The 17,209-nt window shown below is 41.8% G+C and overlaps 2 protein-coding genes across 2 annotated transcripts; one reads left to right on the top strand and one right to left on the bottom strand.

Moving 5' to 3' along the window:
• Positions 1–1,317: 1,317 nt before the first annotated feature.
• Positions 1,318–13,621, bottom strand: maco1a (macoilin 1a). Its single transcript, XM_073463484.1, has 11 exons — positions 13,444–13,621; positions 11,947–12,088; positions 11,126–11,252; positions 10,845–10,968; positions 10,534–10,712; positions 8,325–8,862; positions 8,047–8,205; positions 4,895–5,077; positions 4,633–4,753; positions 4,099–4,273; positions 1,318–1,605 (listed from the first exon to the last, which is right to left on the bottom strand). The coding sequence occupies exons 1-11, from the start codon at positions 13,521–13,523 to the stop codon at positions 1,403–1,405; spliced, it is 2,031 nt and encodes a 676-aa protein (XP_073319585.1). The 5' UTR covers positions 13,524–13,621; the 3' UTR covers positions 1,318–1,402.
• A 108-nt stretch (positions 13,622–13,729) lies between these two features.
• Positions 13,730–16,906, top strand: srfbp1 (serum response factor binding protein 1). The gene is made up of 3 exons (XM_073463138.1): positions 13,730–13,819; positions 14,352–14,879; positions 15,023–16,906. Exons 2-3 carry the CDS (start codon positions 14,352–14,354, stop codon positions 16,256–16,258), a joined length of 1,764 nt encoding a protein of 587 aa, XP_073319239.1. The 5' UTR covers positions 13,730–13,819; the 3' UTR covers positions 16,259–16,906.
• The last annotated feature ends 303 nt before the right edge of the window (positions 16,907–17,209 follow it).

The following is a 17,209-nucleotide window of genomic DNA, read 5'->3' as shown; positions in this document are numbered from 1 at the left end:
AACACTTGGCACTTAAGAACTGAAATGAAATAAACAAAGAAAACATTCCTCAGTATGTTAATGTACATTGTTGTAAACAACTAAATGCCAACTGTAGGGCACGATAATAGACAATCAGTTTGGTTGGTGTTTGGCATACCAAGACTGTGTCACCATGAAATGACATGCACCATGTCCAGTGTAATGTATTCCCTTTTAAGTCTGTAAAATTGTGAACAATTTGTTGGAAAAATAAACATTGAACGTGTCTGTGGTGACACTTTTCGGCCTTTGAATACTGAAATTGTAAGAATGTGAGAAATCTTGAAGGAAAATCAGGCAAATCAGCGTTGGAGAGAGAAACGCGGCTTTGAGGCTTGATGCTTTTAGATCCCAGGATTGCAGAGTATGTGGTTTTTGCATCTTAAAAAGACAAACTGCAAGGCACTGTAAAATCTGCAAATAATGGTAACGACCGGTTACCTCGACATCATTAAATCCAGTGAACGATATGGCCTAACGGGTTCTAATTTGGTCCAGAGGGAGAGGGGAGGCGTCTGCAGCAAACAGGTGGACGTTAATGCGACATTTTGGCAGTGCCAGGTCGAATCTAGCAGTAGCATTCTTTTTTTTTTTTTGAGGACAGCAATACATCTGCTTCATTCACTTACTGATAATCCTGGAGACTTTACTGTTCCAGCACTAAGAGAACAAATCGTATTGGAATATCCGAAGAAAACAGCAAACTGTTCAATATCACATTGTCATAACCGAACTGAAACATTACAAAACAAACAATCACTGATTTAAGTTAATGGTGATAGCAAAACATGAACAGTTTTACATTCACGTATCTCTCACAGGGCTTTACTTTACAGGTGAGATTCAGACTCCGATCTGAACTGAAAACACGTCTTCTTGCCTTGATATTAACCATCACGAAAAAAGCCAATTGTATTTGAAAAGAAAAGTCTGGGTGTCAGTTCACTAGAGAAGAAAATATGGCTGTAAGGGGGTTCATACTGACACCAAAAGAAGACTGACACGAAGCGATGCACGATGGCTCTTCTGTAGACATTTGGCTGACAAACTGTGTGTTCCTTTCTCCCCCTTCAAACAGATCACTCTGTCTAATGGCTAAATCCCAAAACTCAACAACAAAAAATAAGAAACTCATATTGTACACAACCCCCACAAAATAATAGTTCTCATAATAGAACCGAAAAAAGGAGCCAAATACACAGATGTTAGGAGGGGTTGTGTGCACTGTGTGTGTGTCATTATGTGGTACGTTAGAGTGCAAAACCTGTCAGGGGCTGGTAAACAAATCAAAACCAGAAATAACCCAAAACCGAAACCGAGAGCTTCACCAAGATAAAGAAAAGAGACAAAGTTCTGTCTGACAAAAGTGTGGGTGTCACAGTCACTTTTTGAGGGGCTGGTAGACTGAGGCGTTGGGGTCCAGGGACGAGGGACTATTGTCCATGAACTTGGAGGAGTAGTGCGGGGTGACAGGGCTGAGGTTGCTGCCGTCTGAGGAGTAGGACAGGCTGGGCATCACTGCCATCACCTCTGCTATCTTCTGCTTCAGCTCTGCAATCTCCTGCTCCCTCTGGTGGATCTGGCCTGGAGGAGACAAAGGAAACAGAGACATTCATGTAACAGCATGGAGGGCAGAATAGGGGGACATTTGTACTGAAGTGTCTTTGCAAATTGAATCCTTGACAGATTTATAACTTTCCAGTGTAGGAGGGTAAAGAGAGCCCTTCCTATACACTGGCATTAGAGCTGCAATGATTAATCCATTAGTTGTAAACTTTAAAATCAATCGCCAGCAGGAAAGAAAAGTCTTTATAAGGTCTTTAAAAAGGTATTTTTATGGTTTCTTTCCTTTTCTATGACAGTTAACTAATTATCTTTATGTTGTGGACCAAACAAGACATTTGACGATTCACCTTGGGCTTTGGGAAACGTTGATCGATATTTTTCACCATTTTTAGACATTTTATGGACCAATCAATGAATCAAGAAAATAATCTACAGATTAATTAACACTGAAAATAATCATTAGCTGCAGGCCTAGCTATATGCATAACATCCTTTATCTTGGTTTATGTCATTCTTAGAGCTTGACCAACTCAATGCAGATGCAGATATAAGGCAGTAAATAATTCTAATATCAATATTTCGGCCGATATTTCATATTAAAGGTTAATTTACTATTGTAAATATACAGCATTTAAGTAATGGAGGCAGACTATGAACAGTTAACAACAAACAACATTTTTTTCTGCATTTGGTAGAGAAAGTCAGCACAAAAAATATAGCTAATATTTTTAAAAAGCAGTCTGATATGATTTGATAAATGGCCTACACAATGTGCAAATACACTTTAATGTTACAAGCTCAGAATCTGATACTTCTCAGTAAGGCTGCCACATTACCAGAATTTTAAACCTTGATACAATACTAGTTTGAGAAAACAAAACTCGATACCTCTTATGGTACTTTTGACAACCTTCTCCGCCACATAATTCACTGTAAGACGGGCCTACTATTAGCTAACATGCTGGCTAATACTAATTGTGTTAGCTATTAATAGACTGCTACACTGCTCTCCCATTATAGCGCTTATTTGACAGGTCACAGCAGGCAATAGCTAATCATATTAGTAACAACTGCCCACTGAATGGAGCTGAGCCATCATTAAGGAGATTCATGTCACTGGTGCTTTCCCTGCTATGACAAGTCAGAATGTCTGCTGGGAAAAAAGGCCTATTACAGTTAGGTTACCTCCGCAGTATAGTGGGAACTGTAGTGTGGTTCATGTACTACAGCTCTGGATTTTAAAACATTTTTCTCAGGAGCTGTTGTGATATCAACATTGTTGTGACAAGTGAAACACTAAACATACCACACTTTTATCTTTTATTATTAACACAGCAAAATAGAAAGACCTGAATTTCCCATTTCAAATTAGAGCATGGACATCAGACCCAAACCTGTTGGGACCCATGGGCCGGGCCAATACGGGTCAAGTGTTAATAAGTGTTGGATCTATTGTCTATGTTGGAGCTATATGTCCTGTTAAGTGATGGGGTTTGTCATTTACGCGACAAGGCTTTGAACGCAACACAGAGGCTATTTGTTACTTACACTGTACTTGTCTGTGATCAGGGTAAACAGGCAAGCTGTAACCACGGTAACAACTTCAGACATAAAAAAACAGAAGGCCTGTCACGTTCAGGTCGGGCTACTCTCTCGGTTTTGGACAGAAAAATGAGGCGCGACCGCACTCCTAATATGGTTCAGTATAAACTGTAACATACATATGTACATACAGTCTACATTTCACTGTTCACTGTAATATTAATATGCAGTGTTTGAATACCTGGCTTGAATGTACCTGTTGGACACAGGTGCTGGTCTGTTTTAAATTTATATAAAATACAAAAAAAACATAACTTTTAAAACACTCATTTGGAGAAATCATTTGATGTTTTATGCCTTAAATAAATCAAACTAGCAGACATGAGATCTCTGCTGTAAACATTCAGATATGCTGGGTTTAAGTGCTGAATAGTAATCATTTAATCCTGTGGGTCTGTGGCACTGAGAGCAGCCAGAAAGACACACAGGAAGAAACCACTGTAGGATGCCACGAGCAAGCTATGGAATGGAAACACAATCAGTGCTGCAGTGTTTGTGGCTTTGTGGTGTGGTGGTAATGGCTCAGGCTTATTGAGTCAATTTCCAAAAGCAGAAATAATTATGCGCTTGGTCACACCTGGTTAGAGTGCAAGGTTAGAAATAGTTACAGTACGGTTTGGTGTGGTTTCAGTCGCTGCTTCCTTGTTCACTGTGGCTTTTTAATATTCCATTATCTGCTAACTTGATGATGATGTTGGCTCCAAGCTTAACAACTGAAAACTGTTTTTATTGCCTTCTCATCATCATGTAAGGATGGACGATTTCACCTTCTGGTCTCTGCCTGTATAACTAAAAAAGTTCCATCTTCAACGTCTCTCTCTTAGATTATATGTCGCTCCCGTCAAACACTTTGCATAATTTGTTACCAATTACCAAAAGTAACATCACAGCCCTCCAGCCAACAGCTACCTTGTGCTATCTCCAGCTGTCTCTTAGCATCCCCCAGTGCAGAGAAGAGGTCCAGTTTAATCCTGGTCTCAGCGCTCAGGCTGTTCTCCAGGTGCTGGGTCTTCTCCTGCATAGCCGACAGCGCTGACATCAACACCTCTGTGTCCTTCTCATTCTCTTTATACTTCCGCAGCTCCTGTACATGGCAGGATAGGAAAAGGAAAATGAATGAGAGAAGAGATAAACACTCATCAAAAATGATAAGCTACTAAATGCTCTTATTTTCTAAACAAAGCTGTTACTGTGCTAAATGTCTGATGCTCTCCAAAGGCACAGGGGGTCTATTCATTTAATTACATCAATTACTCAAACTTAAGAGGCATATAATTTGATTGAAGTGATCGCATTTGTTTCGAAGTCAAGTACTGCAGCAGTTTTTCCACTGCAGATGAGAGCACATTTACTACGCCACAGCATTTAGATTATCTATTCTACAGTCTGTTTATCTTTCACCAAAATTGTTTTCTTATCAGATAATGAGTTATTCCTTCTCACCTGACACTTGCCCTCCAGATCCCTTATCTGCTCCTCCTTAAGTTTCATGTCCATGCTGAGCTTCTTACACTCTGTCTCCAGCTCTCTGATGCGACCACGCAGAGAGTCAGTGGACTCCACTCTGTTTGACAGGAGAGAAAAAGAACAACTTTGTGAAGAGCCAGAAAGGCACTACACCTCCTGTATTGATATTTACAGATTCAATCTGTTCAAAGTTCATTTAGACAACACAAAGCTGGGTTAGATAATGAGATCATGATACCTTGTTGCAGCAGCTAGTGCTACCGCTCTGGCAGCAGTGGCCTCTTCCATCTTCTTCCTCTTCCTCTCCTCAGCCAGCTGTTTCTCAGCGAGGGCACGGGCCTCCTGCTCAGCCTTTAGCCTCTTCTCCAGCTGGGAGATGGTCTGCTTATCTTTCTGCTTGGCCTGGACGGCACTGTGGAGCCTAAAGAGTGGAGAAGATCATAGTCAACCTGGCTGGATCATGAGATGAACGTACTTAGCACAGGCTCAGAGATTAAATGTACAGTCTCTGAGGGATTCAGACCTGATATTAACATCCGTCCTGAGTGATCCGATCACAAGAGGACACCTCGAGACCGTCAGTTCACACCTGACATTAACATACATCTTCAGTGACCTCTTGTGATTGAACCTTACTTTCCTGCTCTACATGCAAATAAAGACGATAATCACTTGAAGAAACAGAAGAGATGTTTCTCTTTACACAAATAAAGAAATATCTTTGTGTATAAAGTTTGCCGAATTAACAAGAAGGCTCAGATAGTTAAGAATTTGCCACAGCCAGCATTTCACCAAATTGAAAAAGTGTTCCTAACTGAACAACTCACAAAATTGAGCAATTTTTTTTAGGGAGTCTGGGGACTCTCTCCACAGGCTATAAAGAAGTAGATTGTATTGGTTACTGTTTACTGTATTTGTAAAATTCAACATTGTCTTCTGTCATAAATTTAGTGTAAATGATGAAATCAGTTGAAACAGTGTTCAATCAGCAGCTAAAAGTTTGCAAGTCAGAAGCGCGTTGAGCACATTAATGATTGAGAACTAATCGTAGCCGTTTTGCAAAGTTTAACTTTCTCCTCACTCAGTAACTCTTAAAATCACACTATTCGTACGGGAGTCTGGGGATATCACGGTTACTTATTCAATGGTTAGTTGAAACAGACAGCGTATTCACAAATGTCTGCTGCCAACATGTGGCAGGTTAAGAGAGCGCATAATATACGTTACAGTGAACCACATGGAAATCAGACAGCGTGTAATCCATTCTGCCTGTTGTTGCTGAGTAGGCGGTCTTTTAGTGTGGCCGAGGACATGTGCGAACACACTGCTAAAAGAATGCGCTCGCATGCGGCCCAGACCACCTCTGAATGTGGAGTGATCGGATCTCAAATGTATCCTCAATGCACCTTGGGGGTTCTCACACCTGTACTTACAGCTGTCCACTTGTGATCAGATCACTCTGGACGCATGTTGGTACCAGGTCTGAACAGTCGTAGTTGTACTGTCGCCTACGGTATTCATTTAAATTTTTACAGCCTCTCTGCCCCTTTACTGACATTATAACTCTAACTGAAATCCTATGATAATGTTTGTAAATACACCACTGATTTAAAAGGTTTAACCTTTAAGTTTGTTCACTGATAACACATCATTACACTAGCAGAGAAAGCAATGTTTGTGTATCCAGGCTTAGTCAGAGACCTCTGGAGAAGGAGACAGGTTCAGTTGTTACATGACCTACAAGCAACTTATAGAGATACACGTCATAGGCTTAATCTGCCTTTAAAGCCCCTGTGCTTCACACACAGTAGTTTGTGCGATGTGTTCAGCCAGAATTGATACATAATGATTCTCTGTGGCTTTTTGTGGCCTTTAATGTTTTTTTTAAGGAGGAAGTGACGCACTGTGAATGGTAGCTGAGCTGATAACAGTGTTGTCAGTCACAATTGAGGGGAGCTCAACTGCTGACACCTGATTTGTCAGGTGATTCAGTCAGTTGAGTTTGAAGGTATCATGTTAAAAATGTGTTCATACATGTGCTGAACTCCTGTGCAGTCTTTCCTTGAAGGCATTCATAGTGTTGGATTTTTTTTTTGTACAAAAAAAAGTGATAGAAGTAGTTGCATGAAGAAGCGAAAGTATTCTTTTCCTCCGCGCAACTGACTAATCATGGCCTGAAGTGGGGTGTGCTTGCCAGAGTTTCAGTTTTTTGTGGCGCCTTTTTTGTTTTGTTTTTGAAGATTACTCTTATTGTAGGAGTTCAGCAGGATAATGTTTCATCTTAGACGATATTTCATTTCGCTACCTCCCTGTCACCTGCACTCTCTCTCCACTTGCCTCCTGGGTCCACCAGCAAGCTGCTGTACACAAACACCACACTGTGGCCACAGACCACAGACCTGGCAGCGTTTTCCACTAGTGCTGTTAAAAATATCGATAAATATCGGTACTGAATATCTGAAGCTGTTTCAATACTAATGTTCCACAGTAGCAATACTGATACCAGCTGTGCTTTCTCACTCTCTTGTTTCCGACGGCAGGCTGCACTGTCCACATAAGCACGCCTCCTCCCACTCATCTGTCTATGGTCAGAAGTAATTTGTCTTAAAAGCTGTTGTGCTTAACACACAGTACACAAGTCTTTTTATATTAATCTTTATTTAAAATCTAATTTTTTCTGCCATCAATGTTACAGTATGCCATTTTTCCCTGTGGTATCGAACAGTGTATCGTATATTGATATTTTTCAAGGTATTTTAGAAATTCCAGTATCGTGACACTTTTTTCTTTCAGTCGGGTATACCAAGCTATGTGACATTTTCCTGTGTGGTATTGTAAAACTAGGCAAAATTCAGATTTGATTCTGGGACACATTGTACTTGTGATTCTGTGAAATGGGCGATAGTGGATAGTAAAGAGAATCCTCTTGTGTTTTACATAGCGCTTTTACATTGTCGAGTCTCTTCAGCGTAGCCGCTCTGGGACGCTTCTTACAGTGGTATTTTTTAACATGATGCGACGGGAAGTCACATGCTGTCGTGGTGGTAGTCAGCCAGCCTCTGTGGGTGGTTTGTCATTACGTGGCTCGCTCGAAAGCCATACATCTATCTGAACATTACGCCAGGAGCAATTCATGCTTGTACAGGACAGAAAAATGAAGAGGGGATGAAAATACATTAGCAAAGCTCCAGCTGTTCTTCAATGCACTGTGGAGATCATGTTTTTGAATACACCCACAAAACCCTCCAAAAGCCAGTACATTGCTCCTTGTTTGTTTTTTGTTTTCGTCCCTTAACTAACCAGCTCCCTACCTCAACGTGCTGTCGAGGAAATTATATTTATTGCTTAACAACTCGAGTTGATTGTCAGGGTTACGGTACATGCACCCACTTGTTTTGTAGCAGCTCGTTGTCCTGGCGGAGCTGGCCCAGCTCCGAGCGAAGGCTGCGGTCCTGGCTGCTCAGAGAGGAAAGCTGACTCCGCAGCTCTGACTCCAACTGCCTGTTGGCCTGAAGATCTGCCTTGAGACGCTTCACATCCTGCTCCAGCCTTTAAGAGGAGGAAAAAGAGAGGGCCATGGCATCATCAAAAGGCAGCTACAGGAAACCACATCAGCACAGGCAAACGAGGAGTGGGTATTTGAAAGGGGTGAACAGTGGGTGTCTTACCGTACGAGAGCGTCGGGCTTGCCCAGCTGGTTGTTGGGGATGCAGTTCTCCACTGGGTCCTTCTGCCCCTTCCCTGCCCCCTTCTGCTTCTTCTCATTCTTACTGGCTGAGGAACCTGGCGGCACGCTGCCGTTTGATGAGCTGTGATTCCGCGGAGACGAGTTGGAAATGTTGCCCCCGCCTCCGCTGGAGTTTTTGTAGTTCTTGCCCCCCATTTCCTCTTTAGAAGTAGAGTGTGTGTTGGTTTCGGCATGTGTGTTTTCTCCTGCCAGGTCGTTATTCAGTCTCTTTGCCCCGGCGTAGTTCTCTATGTACTCTGTCTCCTGTAGTTTGGAGTCCAGTGCGTGTATAATACTGTTGTTATTGATTCCAATTGTGTTTTGTTTTTTGCCCTCACGCTCTTTTCCAGTACTGTCCTTCCCTTTTTCCCGGTACTCCAGTTCTGGTAACGGGACTGTGGTGCTTTTCTTTCCAGGAGGTGCTCCGTTTTGTGATATTACTGTGGGCTCTGCCTCTGAGATCCCTTTAGCTAAAGCAGCTGAAAGATAGCAAATACAGGCAGTGTTAGAAGACACTGGACAGAAATAAGCAAATCCCAAATCAAACTTAAAAAAACCAACACGGACTGAATGATGGCTTTTTTAATTCGGTTCATTTGGGCTGGTGTGAGACCTGTCAAATTGAATCTGGTGCCAACCAAATAACAGGACTGAGACTGCTTGAAAAGGTGGGTCTCTGTCCGCTTTCTGGTGCGGTTCGTTTGTGGTGTGAAAGTAAGGGTTACACCCACACCAAACACTGGATTTTTGATTAGAGATATGTGATTTTAGCAGAGTTCTAAAAGCTATTACTAGGAAATCAGTCTGTTGCCTCAGGAGCTGTTTGTGACACCAAAGAAGATAAATAAACACATATGGTTCAGTAAAGGGCAACAGGGCAACATTTTTTTCCTGTGCTGGTCCACGTAGCACTGTTAATGCAGGATGAGATCACCAAAACCGTCCAGTTAATGAGTTACTTGACAATCTGTGAGACATCATTTTTCTCCGCTTAGTTCTGTAGTTGTTGATTTTTCCCCCATTGATCGACAACATATCAACAGAACTACAGGTGTGGAACCAATAGGGTTGTAAGAATTTTGTCAGTCAAATCCACATCAGCCTAGATGAGACTCTCGTGAGAATATCAGATTTCAAAACGTGAAAGTAAAAGTGGGCACAAAAGTTCAGTCACAAAATTCCAGCGCACCATGGAGTGGCTCGCCTGCCTGACAGAGCAGTGGACAGCAGTAGCGGAGGTTGTACCACCATCTGGTTCAAAAGAAGTGTAACTGACTTCACTGACAGTCATCACTGGAGCAAGAAGAATGGAGTTGTGCTGCCCTGTGTTTCTATCACCCCTCTCCACTTCAGTAGTTAGTTTTGTGGTTTGTTGTCATTTAGAGACTCTGTTAGTAGCCTGCCACCCTGTTGCTCCTGCACTGCTCTGTGTTCAGTGACGCAGCTAAAAAAATCAAAGGTGCAATGATTCGACTGACAAAATGTGAGTCAATTGTGGGCCTTCTCCACTCACATCATCGACTTTTAAGGTGCAGCCCTAGAAGGCAACATTAAATGGACAGTTTGCCCCAAAATTAAAAAATGCATATTTTTTCACCTTGATTATCTTGGGTCATGATTTCTGGAGAGAGAGTTCTGTTGAATCTTTCAAATGTCATTTTTGGTGAGCACCACGAGACTGGTACCATCTTATTCCATTATATTCAAGAGAAGGATGTGTTTTTGATTTTGGGTTGAATTGTCCCTTTAAAATTATAAATCATATTGGAAATTAAAAGGTACAAAAATAAATACTCTCTTTGGACACTTTATCAGGTACATCTTCTGTATAAAACCTAGTGCAATCCAGTACAACTGCTCTGTCACGTCTTCTACGTTTACGAGGCTTTTTGTTTAACAATCTGCGAGGAGTTAAGTCAACTACATGGTATAAAGGAGGTCACAGTAAGTGGCTTTGATTGTATAGGCCTAGACAAAGTCAGCCACTGAATTGGTTAAGTAACCCACTGCATGTTCATCTGGTAATATTTGCACCCTTGTTCCCTTCTCATGGGTGTCCTGACACCTACTGTCCTACCTACTTTTTGGTTGTTCATTCTATTGTGTTTTATTTTAGTAATTTTTTTCATGCATGTGTGTGAATGTCTTACCCTCTTCTGCCTCCCTCTCTTGTCTCTGCAGCATCTGTTGCTCTGGAGGTAAAGCCTGCTGTAGAAGCTGCATGTAGAATTCATTCTCCTTCTGCACTTCCTTCTGTTTCCTAAGTCGCATCTTGTAGCTAACGTAGCTCTTAAAGCCGAAGCCCAGAGTCACCACTGGATAGCCGATACTAGGAGGTGAAAAGAGAGACACACAGTCAGCTTTTAAAGACGAGTATCCTTATATTTTTAGCCACAAACTATTAAAGGATGCACTTTTTTTCCTGACAAAAGTTTGACAAAAGGCTCCATATGGTGTTTACCAGTGAGCAGCAAAGGGTCGACACAGGTCTACATGAAAGTTCTTCAGATCTTTGAACCGTATGGCAGCCTCGATGTACACAAATAAGATCCACAGCGACACAGTGGGTAGACAGACTCCTCTCTCTGTGTGGAAGTAAAAGACGAAGGGAAGAAAAAAATAAATATCAGCACTCTTGAAGAAACTTGGCAGCCGTGAATTTCTTGTGCACCGAGTCTTTGAGGTGAAAGTGTGTGTTTGGCTGGCAGAGATAATAACAGTCGGCAGAAAACTTGGACTAACCTGTGTGCCAGACATACTGGACCCATACGTAGGTGCTGGCAGCGAAAAACAGCCATTGGACGGGGATGAAGAGGAGGCAGATGATGTCTGACGTAAACGCCACACATACGAAGAAGACAGAGAACGCCTAAGCGTAGGAGAAAGACACAGACAGTTAAATACGCCTTGACAGTGGTGCAGAGATACAGTAGTTTCTGTGTGGAAAACATGTATGTACACATATGCACTAATGTAGAGGCATGTATGCACAAGCATAGCCCCGTCACACTTACACATTAACATGTGCATTAAAAACACACTCAAAAACCTCATCTTTCCCAACCATCAAGTTTGACAAGTATGATACCATCTAAGCAACCTTTATCCCATTTTCTTTGAATGTTTCTTTGCTACCACATGAACAGTACAGAGGCTACAGGTTGGGTAATAACATGCAATTTAAAAAGGTGCACTAGGTAGTTTTGCAACGACATTTTAACCAGAGTTTTTCACTGACTGATTTCTTATGCCTTAACAAACTAAATAAACAGACTGACCTTCAAGGACAAGATACTTTAATACTGTTTTACTTTGTTTATATGTGGCGGACCCTGCCACCTTTCTAGCTGCAAACAGTGTTCTGGGGACCTTATTTTCCTCTGAGAACAGCTTGCTTATTCAGATATTGAAAAACTAAATATTTCAGAGTTTGTATTATTACCTCATTAATATTGAAAATATTACAATTCATATTTTTAAATTTCTTCTCCAAAACGCTGTGTCCCTTTAATGTCAGGTGGAAAGGAGGAGGGGGGGTTAGGGTCATACAAACAGGCTCTTACCAGTCCCTGATATCTGAAGGAGTCGTAGACACTTCGAATGAAAAGCCAGAAGGGCCACAGGTACTCAAACCTGAACTCCAGCACAAAGTCGGCCAGCAGAACTAACACCCACACCACCAGGAACTTCAGATACAGGAACGTGCTGCAGGAGGAGACAAGATAGAGAAATCAAGATGGAGAAAATCAAATGGAAGACACAAGAACGTGACAAAGACAGGATGCTAAACAGGGCTTACAATGGATTTAGATGGTATCATGACGAGCGCCAGGTTTATACAACAGTCTAATGTTTATAACAACGACATCTTGGGTGTGACTGAAGCATTACCTCAAGGTCTTACTAGATTCTAAAGCAAATTAAAGGGGCACTGTGCAGTTTTGGAGAACAAATTCAAACTCCGAATTTTAATATTTACAATATTAATTATTACTATTTTTTCCATAACTGAATAGACACGCTGTTCTCAGAGGAAAATAAGGTCCCAGAACACTGTTTGCAGCAAGAAAGGTGGCAGGGTCCGCCACATATAAACAAAGTAAAACAGTATGAAATTGTATTGTGCTTTAAGGTCAGTTTGTTTGTTTAAGCATAAAAAATAAGTCTCTTTTGATTAAAACTACATAGTGCACCTTTAAGGTCACTTCTACAGTGCAACCATGACCGTGAATACAAATCTGGATATTCCCACTAATTGTGTTTCTATTATCAAATTAATTGACTGAGATAATAATGGCTGAGAAACAGTCAAACCAGTGAAAGAGGTGTGGAGAGAGAGACATAGAGAGAGACATAGAGAGAGAATGTATACAGTGACATGTCTGGACATGTTCTTTGAAGCACAGCTGGTGTCTTTTTTTCTGGCTCGCCATCAATCAATCAATCAATCAATCGATCAATCTATATCTATAGGAAAACAGCCTGCTATTTTGATATTGCATCTCCTTAAGTAGGCCTAAGATGTGCGCTTTGCATATCCCAGTTAAACCTGATTGCTTTGCTGGTAATGTTTTATCGGCGTATTCCAGTTTCAGACCTGTGCCAGACAAAGCACAGGTGAGACCCCCGCCATAGCATCACCCCGGACTTCAAAAGAAGCGCTCCTGACGCTGCTGCTGTCAGCTCGACCTAAAGCTTCATTATTCTCACAAGTTCATGCTATCTTTGTTTTAGCTGAAGGGGTTTCCATTGTGCACAATGTGTTACAATTCATACTTAATGCCCAGAGTCTGGCGGCCAGCTTTCATTTCACATATAGCCAGAATTTGAATTAAAAGAAACGTTACCTAGTCGGAGACAAATCACGTACGAGATGCCTTCTAAGTAACGTTAGGCCGATAATTTTAACAATACGCGGGCATGTTCAGTTAGCTCTTTTTGTAGCTCCTAACCAAAGCGTGCTAAAATATGAATGTAGCAGAAGCTGGCAGCCCCGTCTTGACATATGCAGAGAGGCGCCATTGTTATACAATAACGTCCCTCCAGCCCCTTTTTTGTACCTGCTATATATACCCTCGGTGATTCGGTTCCGTTTTAACGGCCGTCGGAGTTTGCTGCAGTCCGCATTGCGCCGCTTCATCCTCCCCCTGTTGATTCACTTGTGATATCGGTCTGGTAACTGGAACTGGAAATGTCATTCGCTCATCCTAATTTTCACACTTCTTCAGTTATCCACCATTGTTGTTGTTTTATGCACATGAAACAAAGAAATAAATAAAAACAGTCCGCGGAAGGCCCTCCCCTTTTCACGACACGCTGCGTCCCCTTGCTTGCGCTTGACGTCATGACGCCGTCGGTGGCGTAGGAAACATGGATGCCTCCAACGAGTCGAGACGTTTCTCTGAGTTTTAAATATTTAATAGTCGTTACTGGGCGGTAAGTGTGTCAATAACGGGTTATATTGAAGCTATTTTATTATATAAGCTACCGTTTGTTGTGTGTACGCCACTGGTTCATAAAATGAGCGTACACACGAGATGTTACGTGTTAAAACGTATCCATGCTGACTCCACGTTTGTTTGGCAAACTTGGTCAGGCATTTAACCATATTTGTGCTCTCTCAACAAAAATGTGTTTTGCATCAAGCCTATTCAGCAGCGACTTCATGACCAGTCTAGATATACATATATGTTCGACAAAGAAGTTCTTGGTGTAATACGAATGCATTGTGGGGAGGTTTAGGTTAAAAATGCATGAACCAGGTGTACAGTGATGAAAACACTGAAAGAACACTGAAAGACTAACAACAATCACCAGTTTTAAATGAGCTTTGGCATCTGTCGATAAGAATGAAAACGCAGTGCATTTACATACATATTGTGATGTTTTTTTGCTTTTGTTTAATGTGGTTGTTCCCAGGGAGGACAACATCCAGCTACTGATCTATAATGGGTTTATGTTTCAACAGATGATCATGGATGAGGTAGAGAAAATGGAGCCATCTGCTGAGGAAATAGAGAAGGAGGAAGAAGAGGAAGAAATAGAAGATGAAGGAGGAGATGATTCTGGAGATGAAGAGAAAGATGGAGATGATGAAGAACAGGAAGTTAGAGATGCTCCGGAAAAGGCAGAAGAGGAACCACTTCCACAAGGAACCACTTCCAAGGCAGAAGAGGAACCACTTCCACAAGGAACCACTTCCAAGGCAGAAGAGGAACCACTTCCACGGGCCGCGGGAAAAAATGAGAGAAAAATTCCGCCGTTTGCGAAACCCAAGGAGAAAAGGCCAGATGATTGCCTGAACCTTAACAATGAGGTGGTGAGGATGAGGAAAGAGGTGAAGAGGGTAAGGGCTTTGATCATCAGGAAGCTGACGCGACAGATGGGCGCCCTGAAGAAGAAGAAGGGGAAGGACACGGAGATTGAGAGGAATCAGAGGAGAGCTGCCAGACTGCTGGAGGAGATCCACGCAATCAAGGCGCTATCACCGGACCTGGTAGGTTTTCTAATTAAATCTGTGTATTCATCATTTTTGGATTATTATTCTGTAATATATTTCAGTGCAAATTCAAATAGCGAAAAGGTAACTCAAATTGATGATACTTTTTCTGATTGGATTATCTATTTACCCGTTGCCAGGTAACAAAGACAGCTATGCAGAGGAATCTCAGCTTTGAAAAGGAGTGTAAAAACCCCAACTCTACTATGTCTGACCGGGCCATAGCACGCATCGCCACCCACCCCCAGTTCAACAAGAAGATCCAGGACATTAAAAATGCTGTGAAAGTATTCAAAAACGAGCGGATGAGGGGTGGAAGGCTGGTAGAGAAGGAAAAGGTGCAAAATAAAGATGTAAAGGTGACTTCACAATCTCCTGACAAAAGAGTGGAAAGACAAAGTGAGAAAGACGAGGTGGACATTATAAAGGGGGAAAAGGAAATCGTACACAATGAGGGAGTAGATGGTATTCTCATAGACACCTCAGATGCAACTATTGCTCAACCTGTAATGGAAATGGTCAAAGCAGCTCATTCAGCTGTTACTGCTGATGATGAAAGGGAAGACTTGCAGTCCAAGCCTAAGAATGTAAGACCAGCATCAGTAAAATGTAGTACAGTAAAGGACATTGTGAAAAGTAAACCTCAAAGTAAAGATGCAGAAAAGAAGCCCATTCTTAAGCCTACACCTGAAGTGCTTCAGAAAAGTGATACAGATGAAGACGAGAGTGATGTAGAGTCATCAGATGATGAAGAGAAAGAGTACTTTGATGACAGCACAGAGGAACGTTTCCACAAGCAGTCCTCCCAGTCAGAGGAGAGCGACGATGAGGACGACTTCTTTGTTGGAAAAGTGAGCAAATTCAAGAAGAAGAAGAAGAAAGGTGTAGAAGAGGGGAAGGCGCCTGAAGTTAAAGTTGGCCCAACAGACGAGGTCCAGAGTCAACTTGATGAGCTTGAGTCTAGGCTTAAGTCCAAAGCGACCTCGTTTCAGTCTGTGTTTTGTTCTTCTCTCTCCATGTCTAAGCCTGGTGGGGGCAGGGGTTCAGGCAGAGGGAGAGGTGGGGATAAATTTAGAGGCGGAAGAGGTGGAGGTGGTCTAAATAGAGATTTTAGTCAGCAATCCAAGTTTCAAAAGCAGGAGAAGGGAGCAGACAGAAATTCAGGGTCCAGGTACAGCAAGCCAGAGTCGTCAGAGAAGGGCTTTCCCTCTTTTGGCAGAGGGAGGGGGCGAGGCAGGGGTGGAGGTGTCTTTTCCCATCAGGAGCCGCAGCAGGCACTGCATCCATCCTGGGAGGCCAGTAAGAAAAGGAAGGAGCAGCAGGGACAAATCCTGGCCTTCCAGGGGAAGAAGATTAAATTTGACGATGATGACTGAACTGTTTCCTGTTTGTTTACTAATGCTGAATGCATACCTTTGGTTGGGTGTCTTACATGCCATATGGGGTGATTGTTGTTATCTGACACACAAGTGATTTGTAAAGGTTTACCAACTTGCTCTTTTTTGATCTCAGCATAGTTCAGTGATATGTGTTGCTGGGCGTAAACTGCATACTCATCCTTATGGCTGGAAAATGACAAAAACTTGCAGGTTTTTGTATAAAGCATCAATAGAAATGTGTTGTTAAAATATTTTTATTACTAAATACAATTTCATTCCAATTTGTGAAAGGCATCACCTGAAGCATGTCAATTTTGACTTGATTTGTAATGATGCCAGTTCTATAACGAAATTATAGATATTGTTTTTTTAATATATTAACCTTTACACAATTTAACCGCTTTGTCTGAAAGCTTCAGTTATTGTGTAGTACACATTTTCTGAAATGATGTTTGTTATACACATGCATATTGATTATCTTCTGCAGGGTTAGACTTTCAGCCAAATGACTTTCACTGTTTTTGGTACCTGTCTGTCACAATTGTATGACTTTACACAATACAAAGTTTATATTATAGCTATGGTTTAAATGTATTTTGATGCCTTTGTTTCTAGAAAACATCATTAAATCATTGTGAAATGTTATTTCATTCGGCACATACATTAACATTATTACTTAGTCTACTGTTTATTTAGTAAGATAATCCACTTTGTTGCAGAGCTCTGCAGCCATTGGTCGGCTACGGCTACGTCACACGTACACGGTGCCCTTTACGCATTGACGACCAATAGTAGCTCACATGCTAATCTGGTTTAAAACTGTCGCGGGGAATCTGAGTCTCGCACTTATAATGTATTTATACATTGTCTGCGTTATGAAGACAGATGATAAACAGGGTAGATGGATACAGCTCGGCATACACTGTGCATGCGGTGAAAAAGATAAGA

This window comes from Pagrus major, chromosome 3, assembly GCF_040436345.1.
Source record: "Pagrus major chromosome 3, Pma_NU_1.0".
NCBI classification, from domain to species: Eukaryota; Metazoa; Chordata; class Actinopteri; order Spariformes; family Sparidae; genus Pagrus; species Pagrus major.
The sequence above is the reverse complement of the archived record's forward strand: the minus strand, read 5'-3'. Positions and strand labels throughout refer to the sequence as shown.

Bases quoted from the DNA above. Each gene is read 5' to 3' on its own strand.
- maco1a (XM_073463484.1), bottom strand. From the start codon at position 13,523: ATGAAGCGGCGCAATGCGGACTGCAGCAAACTCCGACGGCCGTTAAAA. The intron at 10,969-11,125 runs GTTAGTCCAAGT...ACTTCCACACAG, and splicing joins CCAGTATGTCTGGCACACAG to AGAGAGGAGTCTGTCTACCC. The intron at 4,274-4,632 runs GTGAGAAGGAAT...TGCCATGTACAG, and splicing joins ATCTGGAGGGCAAGTGTCAG to GAGCTGCGGAAGTATAAAGA.
- srfbp1 (XM_073463138.1), top strand. From the start codon at position 14,352: ATGATCATGGATGAGGTAGAGAAAATGGAGCCATCTGCTGAGGAAATA. The intron at 14,880-15,022 runs GTAGGTTTTCTA...ACCCGTTGCCAG, and splicing joins AGGCGCTATCACCGGACCTG to GTAACAAAGACAGCTATGCA.